Source organism: Phascolarctos cinereus, unplaced genomic scaffold (genome assembly GCF_003287225.1).
Source record: "Phascolarctos cinereus isolate Bilbo 61053 unplaced genomic scaffold, phaCin_HiC Scaffold_4;HRSCAF=312, whole genome shotgun sequence".
NCBI lineage: Eukaryota > Metazoa > Chordata > Mammalia > Diprotodontia > Phascolarctidae > Phascolarctos > Phascolarctos cinereus.
This window is the reverse complement of record NW_027555847.1, coordinates 724,003,282-724,014,697: the sequence shown is the minus strand read 5'-3', so window position 1 is coordinate 724,014,697 and position 11,416 is coordinate 724,003,282. Positions and strand designations below refer to the sequence as shown.

General features: G+C 46.6%; 1 protein-coding gene across 1 annotated transcript; it reads right to left on the bottom strand.

Moving 5' to 3' along the window:
• Window positions 1-258: 258 nt before the first annotated feature.
• LOC110215324 (uncharacterized) lies at window positions 259-10,763 on the bottom strand. Its single transcript, XM_078154476.1, is given in 6 exon segments — window positions 259-2,549; window positions 2,552-2,613; window positions 5,549-5,644; window positions 6,176-6,302; window positions 7,715-7,806; window positions 10,598-10,763. Coding segments are annotated over 6 exon segments (2,460 nt in total). The 5' UTR covers window positions 10,749-10,763; the 3' UTR covers window positions 259-617.
• Between the last annotated feature and the right edge of the window lie 653 nt (window positions 10,764-11,416).

Below are 11,416 nucleotides of genomic sequence, written 5' to 3'. Positions count from 1 at the left end.
TATAGGCATAGGTTAAGCTTTAGCAATGAGTAGGGATAACTGTTGCCCTCTGTAAGGAAGAGGAAAGTGCTGGTGATGATTTTGCAGATTTTGGAGGAGTAAAGTTTGGGGAACCAACTGCTACCAGACTGCCATCATGTTCTCAATGAATAGTCTAAGTTATCAGCTACAAACCTGAATACTAAGAGAGGGAGTTACTTAGAAGCTTGAGGAAAGATGAAAAGGTTTGGATTGTCCCATATGAGAAACAAGACTGACTTAATTTACAAAAATTCTTTTTAGTTTAAATACTAAAACTTCCAAGAAGAGCATGTACTCTGAAATCCTTCTGATGTACATTTCTTCATAATACTTCATATTATTCAGGTTTCTCTCCAAAATGAATTCTCTGAAGTTGAGAAAGTTCATTGCTCTTGAAGAAAGCTATCCCACAATCTTCACAAATCATTACATTCATTAAGGTGTTTTGTTTTTCCCCAACAGAAATTGTAGAATGGTGACTCCAGCCTTCTGGCAGGAGGCATTCCCGTACATAATACATTCAAAAGATTTATGTCAAGTATGAATGGACTAATGTCCAGTAAGTCTATGCTCTTGTGAAATGCCTTTCTACATTGTTAAAGTTTCTCTCTAGTATGAGTTCTCTGATGTCGAGTAAGTCCTGCCTTCTGATGGAAGGCCTTCCCACACTCATTACACTCATAAAGTTTCTCTCCACCACAAACGCTCTGATGTTCAGTGAGCTGACTTCTCTGATGGAGGGCTTTCCTACAATCATAAGATTTCTCTCCAGTATGAGTTCTCTGATGTCGAGTAAGGTTTGTGTTCCACTGGAAGGTCTTTCCACATTCATTACATTCATAAGGTTTCTCTCCAGTGTGAATTCTCTGGTGTTCAATAAGCATTGTACTCCATCGAAAGGTCTTTCCACATTCATTGCATTCATAAGGTTTCTCTCCAGTATGAATTCTTTGATGTCGAGTAAGGTTTGTATTCCACTGAAAGGTCTTTCCACATTCATTACATTCATAAAGTTTTTCTCCAGTATGAGGCCTCTGATGTGCAGTAAGTGCTGACTTCTGGTGGAAGGCCTTCCCACACTCATAGCATTCATAAAGTTTCTCTCCACCACAAATGTTCTGATGTTCAGTGAGCTGGCTTCTCTGGTGGAGGACTTTCCTACAATCATAAGACTTCTCTCCAGTATGAGTTCTCTGATGCCGAGTAAGGTTTGTGTTCCACTGAAAGGTCTTTCCACATTCATTACATTCATAAGGTTTCTCTCCAGTGTGAATTCTCTGGTGTTCAATAAGCATTGTGCTCCATCGAAAAGCCTTTCCACATTGATTGCATTCATAAGGTTTCTCTCCAGTATGAATTCTTTGATGTCGAGTAAGGTTTGTATTCCGCTGAAAGGCCTTTCCACATTCATTGCATTCATAAGGTTTCTCTCCAGTATGAATTCTTTGATGTCGTGTAAGGTTTGTATTCCACTGAAAGGTCTTTCCACATTCATTACATTCATAAAGTTTTTCTCCAGTATGAGGCCTCTGATGTTCATTAAGTGCTGATTTCTGGGGGAAGGCCTTCCCACATTCATAAAATTTCTCTCCAGTGTGAATTCTTTGATGTCGAGTAAGGTTTGTGTTCCAATGGAAACACTTCCCACACTCATTACATTCATAAGGTTTCTCTCCAGTATGGGTTTTCTGATGTTCTGCAAGCACTGTCCTCCATCGAAAAGACTTTCCACATTCGTTACATTCATAAGGTTTCTCTCCTGTGTGAGTTCTCCGATGCTCAGTAAGCACTGTTCTCTGTCGGAAGGCTTTCCCACATTCCTTACATACATAAGGTTTCTCTCCAGTGTGAATCCTTTGATGTCGACTAAGATGTGTGCTCCATCGGAAGCTCTTCCCACATTTATTACATTCATAAGGTTTCTCTCCAGTATGAGTTCTCTGATGTTCAGTAAGCACTGACCTCTTGTGGTAAGCCTTCCCACATTCACTACATACATAAGGTTTCTCACCAGAATGAACTGTCTGATGTTGAGTAAGATGTGACTTCCAACGGAAGGCCTTTCTACATATACTACACTCATAAGGTTTCTCTCCAGGATGAACTCTCTGATGCTGCATAGGTATACTATTTAGACAGAAGGCCTTTCCACTTTCAATACATTCATAAGGTTTCTCTGCAGTATGAATTTTCCGGTGCTCCCTAAGTCCTGACCTCCAGTGGAAGACCTTGCCACATTCATCACATGCAAAGGATTTCTCCCCTGTAAGAGTTTTCTGTTTTTGAGTAAGACGTCTGTTCTGACAGAAGCCCTTCTCATCTTCATTCCACATACAAGGTTTACCTACAGCATCTATTCTCTGACAGCCAATAAGGCTGGTGTTCTGGAAGGAGGCTTTTCCAAAATCATTGGGTACATGATCTTTCTCCTCTGTATTCTGCTTCCTCTTACATTCAGCCCCATATTCCCAGCTTTGTCCCATTCTGAAGAAACAGTGAACATCACTTAAGTCACTTGTATCTGGGATAATTCTTCCATAAAAGTGCCCACCTCGGGGGGTAACTCCTTGGTTTCAGGGCTCCTCTTCCAATCTGAAAGAAAGACAAGTATGTATTCCCTGGTGCCCATGCATTATACTTAGCCCCATGTTCTACTATGTTCATAAAGAAAATAACTCAAATGTCAAAATATATACCAAATAAGAACACTGCTCTTGACAATGAGATTGACACATGCATTGCCAGAGCCAGCTCAGTGTTTGGGAGGCTCCAAAGGAAAGTGTAAGAGAGAAGAGGTATCAGACCAAACTGAAGATCTACAGGGCCATTGTGCTGACCTCACTGCTGTATGTCTGTGAAACAGAAGCGACACAAGGACACTCTCAAGGTCTCTCTTAAGAACTCTGGAATGATCGTGGACATGGGAGACACTGGCACAGGACTGCCCAGCATGGCGTGCCCACATCAGAAAAGTTGCTGTGCTCCATGAGCAAAGCAGAATTGAAGGAGCTCAAAAGAAATGAAAGAATAATGTTGTTACTGTATAAACTGTTCTGGTTCGGCTCATAAAGTTGATTTTTTGAACCCATGTTAAAGACTTTATAGGAAGACTGATCTCCATAAAGACAGAAAACAGAACAGCTTCAAGGTGACTGGGACACATGAAGGGAAGGGACAGAATAATATCTTCATGTGGGAATTTGTTTTGTTTGGCTACAGATTGTTTTTTACAAGGGTTTTCTTTTTCCTTTTTTAAAAGTAAGGAATGTGGGAAGGAGAGAAAATAAATGTTTATTAAATTAGAAATTAAATTTTAAAAACAGTAATAATTACAGGGGCTCAAAGAGCATGAAAACTATCAGGGGGTGGTGGTCAGGGGATAACATAACAGACGAAGGGAGTCACGCCCATGGAGATTCTATGTCAGCATTATGCTGTGACTTCTTTGAGAGTCTCAAGGCCAGTCATGGCTAGCTGACATAGACACAATATAAAATATAAATAACATAAATATAAATAAGTAAATATAAATATAAATATAAAATAGGCTAGCCATAAAAGCTCTGTACCCTCCCAGAATTGCTAGGGACTAGATTCTGAACTAAAGATTTCCTAGTGCTATCTCTGGAGAAGCTAGCCAAGATAAATCTCTCTGCCAGATCTGAATTAACACTGCAATCTCCCAGATCATGGACTAAGTGGACCCAGTTCATGAGGATTTCTTCAGAGAGCTGATGGTAAGGTTTAGTCAGATCCTGCAATTCAGGATTCTTAGTTCAAAACATGCCCCTGTAGGTCCATTTAATGCAGTTTTATTGCTAGATTTGGTTTGAAAGATAAGGATCACTATAGCCACTGTCCAGAAGAAAGATGATGGGGGGGTGAGGCAGACGGGCTCATGTGGAGGATCTGTTCCTGCCTGGGGAGGTGGAAATGCACTAATGAGAAGGAAAAGGGGCATGCAGTACACCCTCCTTCCCAGTATCCTCTCCTACATCCTCACTCCAAGCACCAAGGTCTGAATCTTTCCAGCCCACAGCACGAACACCAGCCACAGAGACCTGTTGGCAAGCTGATGAACTCGCTGGGCTTTAACAAACGACTCCTGAACCCGCTCCTCTGAGAAGTCTGGCTTGCTGGCTGCATCTAAGCTCTGCACCACTGGCTAATCACCTTCTCTTCTAAGGACCGAACCTCACTCAAGAGTTCTATGGCAGCAGAGATTGCTTTCACGGAAGCTAACAGCAAAAGCCAGGCAAAGCCAGCACCCCCTGCAACATCTGGTCAGCCAGAGCGCCCCGCTCCTCAGAGGACAGACCTTCACTATGGATCTCCCTGGGGACCTCATGATCTTCTGGCCATGAGAGGACCAACCTGCTCTACTTGGAGACCAATAAAGGCCAGGAAGAAGCTTGACAGAAGCTATAATTACCTTTGATCATGGGGAGACGGGTACCACACTTTCAGTGATCTTAAAATGAAAAAACCTCCCACTGAACTTTTAGTATGCAAACTTGGGAGACCACAAGTGGCTATACTTACAAACAATGAATTCCTCACACATGAAGTCTGATAATAAATCACATTCAGTACAATTTCTTCTGCTAAGGACAGGAACCTCCTTGGCCCCGATAAAGAGTGGAGCACGCTCATTCCCCTTCCTTGCAGAGGTGAGAGATGACAGAGGTAAAGCAAATACTGTCAAGCTACCCTGGAAACAATTTGCTGACTTTTTTTTTTCTGTTTGCTTTTTTTTTGTTTTTAACACAACTAGAGTCAAGTGACTTGCCTAGGGTCACATAGCTAGTGTCAGGTCCTCCTGACTCCAGGTCTGGTGCTCTATCCACCACGCCACCTACCCCACCCCTACCCCCCCCTTTGCTTTTTCATTCTGTGTCATAAGGAATGACTCTGGGTAGGAGGGGAGGGAAGGAAGTCCTGGGTAGTGAATGCGATAAAAACACAAAATATCAATAAAACTGAAAACTACAAAATGAGGTTGGCCCTTGAGTGCCCATGGACAATAAGGAGTGATAGTGACAGTGACCACCTTCCTAATGATCCCGGCTCACCACATCACTTAGCCTCAATGCGCCAAGCAGGAAGGCGTCCATCAGGAGCTCCTCCAGACATGAGGGCTCACGGCAGTCACTGAGGTACCAGCTGGTGGAAACAGGTCCCCAAGACCAAAGAGGGAGAGAAAGAGCCATTCCTGACCAGAGGCACATCTCTCTCTAACCCTGGGTGTGGAGAGAGGCCAGGAAAGTGACTGGTTGGAGGGAAGAAGCCGTAGGAAAGACCTATGGTCAGACAGCCTGGTTCTTCTGTGCAGGCCAAACAATCTTGGCAGGGAAGGGACAGGGACAGGAACAGGCATTTACTAAGCACCTACTATGTGCCAGGCACTGGGCTAAGTACTTCACAAATCTCATGTCAGTTGAGACCCCTGGCACTGTTCTGCCCCAAGGGATGGACCGGCTCAGACACTGCTTGGAATGACTTCTGTGCTAGATATTTGCCAGCTCACCTGGACGGCTGGTCCTGGGGATGTCTCCCTCCAGCTTCAAAGGTGCTTCCCCATGCTCCAGCTGATAGATCACATGTGGTTCGGAAACCTCAAGTCCTGCTCAAGAGAAATGGAAGATTCTCCAGTTCAGAATTCAACCTTTGTGTTTCGTCTCTTGGGGGAAAAAAACGGACCTGCAACGAAGGTCACAGGCTGTTTCAAAGACTCCCGATGGACGTTCTATACTTTACTCCTGGCAAATGTGGTGCATTAGGTCACAAAACAGATCTGGGCTCAGAAAAAAGGAGCTCACCGCAGCCTGACCCTGCCGAGAGGACGGCAATCTTTCAGGTGTCCAGGCCTCTCTACTTGGCCCTTTAGGGGAGAAACCTTTGACCAGGGGGACCTGAGAACACAACCTTAGGGGAGACACATTCAGAATGCCAGCTTCCAGTTCTATAACAAAAGACCTTTCACCTGGTGATGAGGACTCTACCATTTGATGAAAAGATCAGCAATCTCTGCTGCCGGTGTACCAAACAATGATTACGTAAAACTCCAGCCAGTCGACAACAGCATTGACTAAGGAAGGAAGGAGAAGCTCTCCCAATGGGCACATAGATACTGACGCCCGGGGGCCATCCTTACCCAGGCAGATCAGGTTCCTGTAGTTCTCCAGCATCACATCGTGGTATAATTTCTTTTGAGAGGGGTACAAGCACCCCCACTCCTCCCAGGTGAAGTCCACGGTCACATCCTTGAATGTCACTAATTCCTGAAATAATAAATGTATGTGTGTGGGTGCCCAGGACCCTCATAACAACCTGAGAGGAAGGGTGGGGGTGCCCAGGGACTGTGGGGAGTCCTAGAGCATTCAGCCTTCAGTACAGCCCTAGAAAAGTATTTACTGATCACCTACTGTGTGAACTAGGTTCGGAACTGTGTACATCATCACAGCCAAGAACCTTCCCCCTAACGACCCTGCGAGGTCAGTGTGATGAGCATGTGTTATCATGATTTTGTCCATGACAGGCCCTCTCCTCCCCCTCCCTTCCTTTTCAATGTAAAACTGCATTGACCAGATTCATAGGACGCCAGCCTTGGGGGCTGCCTCCCAGCTCAGCCCAGGAGCCGCTCTGGCTCCCACTTCTCATGGTACCACCACCAGTCACCATGCCACAAACATTCATTCTATCAACAAGCCTCATTAATAACCAAACGTTTTTTCTAGTTCTTCCTCATCACAAATTCCTCCAACACCATCTGTCACACCTGAATTCTCTCCCTCAGCATCACTCTCTCTGCAGGTCTCAGCCACAATCCCCGCTTCGGCAAGAAGCCGCTTCAATCCCCGTCAGGGCTTGGCCTTCCCCACAGAATGCCTCTAGTTATCCAGACTCTCTCATTTGCACAGGCATCTTTGCAAGGGGAGAGTGCCAGGAGCCTGGAGCTCCTGGGGGCAGGGATTGCCTTGCCCCAGCGCTTGGCACACCATAGGCACTTCATAAGTGCTGACGATCACAGCCTGATTCAAACCTGCTTAGAGCAACACCTCGCCTTGCTGACGTCAGATAACACAAGAAGCGTGTGACTGACAAATCTGAAGCAGTGATTCGATGTCTCCTCTGGTCTTGGGTTGGAAGCAGGGGAAGGAAAGGGAAATTAGAAGCCTGTCGTCTGTCCTGGCTCCAACCTTTACTCTCTCTGTGGTCCAAGGCACTTCTTCTCTCTGAAGCCTAGTTTCTGAATCTCCAAGCTGGCATCACGTGACTTGTACTCGCCCATTTTTGTGATTTGGACTGCGAATCTTAGGTGCAATAGAAATGCTTGCTGTTAATATCACGCTTCTTGTGCAACCATCACGATGTCTACTGAGTTAGTGCTGAACAAACCCCAGACCTGGACCCCTGACAAATGAAGGAGCAAACACTGGCCAAGAACACGGGAACACTGTGTAAGTGGGAAAACCCCCCATGGGGCCCCCAGTCACAGGAAGGCAGAGCTGCAGAGTCAGGCTCAGAGACCCTGACTTCAGACACTGGCTCTGCGGCTCCCACCCGAGGACAGGACACTGTCCCTTCTTGGAGCCAGTGTCCCATGCTGCAAAACAAGGGGCTTAGATGAGGGGGTCCCTGGGGCCCCCATTTCTTAGGTTATAAACTTCAGAATGAGGAGCCTCCCACTCACCTGGGGGGCCCTGGCTGTCAGGAATACAGGGGCCATTGTCTTTTCCTCAGTGTTCCCACGTCTCAGGGAAGGCCGGGCATCCACGAGGAGAGCTGGGGAAGAAACAGAAACCATGAGAGGGACAGGCCTTGCCTCCCAGCTCCCAGACTCACCCCCATGGCTCAGATGGACCTTCCACGGAGCCCCGGACTCTTCCCCAGCACTTAATTCACCCACTATCAAACATCTACACTGGACTTGGTTTAACGCCAGACACTGGGGACATACAGACACCAATAAGTGAGTCCTGGACCTCAGAAGATTTCTACTAAAGGTAACCAGCCCAGGTGTCCCTAGGAGATCATAAAAATGGGAAAAGGACCCACATGGACAAAAATATTTATAGCAGCTCTTTTTGAGGTAGCAAAGAATTGGAAATTGAGAGGATGCCCATCAATGGGGGAATGGCTGAGCAAGTTGTGTTATGAATGTAATGGAATACTATTGTGCTATAAGAAATGATGGGCGGGCAGACTTCAGAAAAACCTGGAAAGACTTGTACGGTCTCATGCTGAATGAAGTGAGCAGAACCAGGAGAACGTTGTAAACAGTAACAGCCACACTGTACAATGACTAATATTGATAGACTTAATTCTTCTCAGCAATACAAGGATCTAAGATATCGCCAAAGGCCTCATGATGGAAAATGCTATTTACATCCAAAGAAAGAACTATGGAGTCTGAATGCAGGTTGAGGCATATTATTTTCTCTTTCTTTTGTTTTTTTCTTCTTTCTCATGGTTCATTCTATTGGTTTTAATTCTTCTTTACAACATGACTAATCTGAAAATGTGCTTAATATGAATGTATATGTAGAGCCTATATCAGATTGTAAGCTGTCTTGGGGAGGGGGGGGAAGGGAAGGAGGGGGAGAAAATTTTTTAAACTCAAAAGCTTCTGGAAGTGAATGTTGAAAACTAAAAACAAATAAGTAAGTAAAAAAAAAAAAGGTAAAAGGCCCAGATGCACATTCCTCAATACAAAGCCACTCACAGGGTAAAAGCAGGACAGCCTAGGGCCAGGTAGGGGGCAGCTAGGTGGCACCACAGTATACAGAGTGCTGGGTCTGGAGTCAGGAAGACCTGAGCTCAAATCTGGCCTCAGACACTTACTAGCTGGGTGGCCCCAAGTCACTTAACCCTAAATGCCTCAGTTTCCTCATCTGTACAGTGAGCTGAAGAAGGAAATGGCAAGCCACTTCAGGATCTATCCCAAGAAAACCTCAAATCTGGTCATGAAAAGTCAGACACAACTGAAAACAACTGAACAGGTTGGGAAAGGCATCTGTCTCAATGGAGGTGAATTCTGGGACAAGGATTCTGAAAGGCAGAGGTGGGCAGATGCAACCGCGAGAGCTAGGAGATGGAGGGTCGACTGATGGCCACAGCCTGGCCAAGGAGTCCCAAGAAGTCAGTCCTGGAAGGAGGATGGCAGCAGACTGCGGGGTCTCAAAGGCCATGCCAAGGAATGCGTCCCCTGGCGCCAATGCAGGTGCTGCAGGAAAGGGACGGCCGCAGAGCAGTGCCCGGCCTCAATCATCCTGGCTGCTCTGCTGATGCTGCAGAGCGCCGTGATGGAGGCTCTTCTGGAGTCCAGCAAGAGGGAAGGAGGGGGAGGAAGAAGGGGCAGAGAAGCTGTGGTGGCCTCAATAAGGACAGGCATTCACAGGGCGGCAGGGCAAGGATGCCCAGGGACGCCTCAGCACCATATTTCTAAATGCAAGCAATAAGATACCGAGGATCACGAAGAAAATAAAGTATGGCAAAACGGAGAAAACCCAGTTCAGAGGCCCTGCCCAAGTCAGGGAAAGAACTATAGGGGAGTGGTCGTGAGTACTTCCAGCAGAATGCCTCATTTCATCCTTGTGCAACCCTGGGAGGTAGGTGCACTTGTTCCCATTTTACAGATGAAGAAACTGAGGCAGGAAGCGATGAAGTGATCACGAAGCCACTATCAAACCAGCAGCCAGGTGGCGCAGTGGGGAGAGCACCAGGCGCAGAGCTGGGAAGACCTGATCAAACACAGGCACTTACTAGTGGCGTGACGCTGGGCCAGTCACTTCACCTCTGCCTCAGTCTGCTTAACCATAAAATGGGGATGACGATAGCACCTACTTCCCAACGTTGTTGTGAGGATCAAATAAGTTAATATTCATAAAACGCTTAGCACAGTGCCTGGCACACAGCAGGTGCTTAATACGTGTTATCTATAACGTCATTATAACTACATAGGATATAGTTATTACATACAATTATTACACATCATATAATTGTGACGATGGTGAAGATGACTGTAAAGCTCCTGACACTGCCTGGCACACAGTGGGCGCTTCATGCATGTTATCTATAATAATAACTGTCATTACAATAGCTACCTGCAATATATAGTTATTATATACAATAATTATCACGTATCATACAGTTGTGATGACGACCATCGCCAAGCTCTTAGCACAGTGCCTGGCACACAGTAGGTGTTTAATACATGTTTGCTGTTACAAAACTAAAAAGAGTAACAACTGTAATCATTATCATAAAGCTCTTAGCACGGTGCCTGGCACACAGTAGGTGCTGAACACACTTATATTAATAATAATATAACATATGTTATACAATAGTAATATAATAAGGATAACTATTGTTACTAGGGCTTCCTGAGCCCAGATCCAACCCACAGAGTCCACATCACGTGACTGAGGCCTCCCCACGTGACCCTCGGCAGCAGCTACGCCCTCATTCCACAGAGGAGTAAACTGAGGCATCCCCTCTTGAGGCAGAACTCGAACTCGGAGCGCGGAGGGGAGGCCCGGGCCGAGCACGAGGGGCCCCTGGCCCCCGGACCTACCTCGCTCGCTCCCGCCCCAGGGTCCCCCGCAGTCCGCCCCGAGAGCGCGCCAGGTCACAGCGGCCACAGAACCGGGAAAAGGGCCAACTTCCGGGTGGCGAGAGCTTCCGGTACAGGAAGTTACGGGACAACAAAAGGTCTTTGTCTTCATCTGCCGCGAGGACTTCTGGGCGTGGTAGTTCAGAGGCCAGGGTTACCTTGTGCGCATGCTCCGCAGAGCTGTCCTCCAAGGACGTAGACACTGCAGTGGCGTGTCCCTTTTCCCTGTGAGATCCGGAAGACCCCCAGGACGCCTGCGCCTCCTGCCTGTCCCCTCGGGCGTTGGTTCTCCCAGACCTGGTCTCCCTGCCTGAAATGCATTCCCTACTGCCTTCCTCCTCGAGATCGAGATCGTGCTTTCCTTGCCAGGATAGGCTCAAAGGGCCACCTCCTCCAGGAAGTCTCTGGGTGCTCTTCCCTAAGCTGTGTCTTCCTTATCAGTGAAGGAGCTCGATACTGTAAAAAGTGATGGCTGTGGAGCCCCAGACACTTCGAGTGGAATCCCACCTTTGGAGATATACTCTTCTGTCAGTGAAGATTTTCTGATCAGCTCCCAAAATTCAGTAACCATCTCAGTGGAGATGACCCCACCATGGTTCTATCTCTTCTCTTTCGAGTTCCAGCTCCCTGCTGGACGGACATCTCCACTGAGTGACCCACAGGCCTCTTAGCCTCGAGAGAAATCATCCTATTACATTTCCTAACCTTCCTGCTTCTGTGAGGGAGAGGAGAGGATGATTTACTCAATCAAGTCACCCCACCCCACTTAAAGATAATATG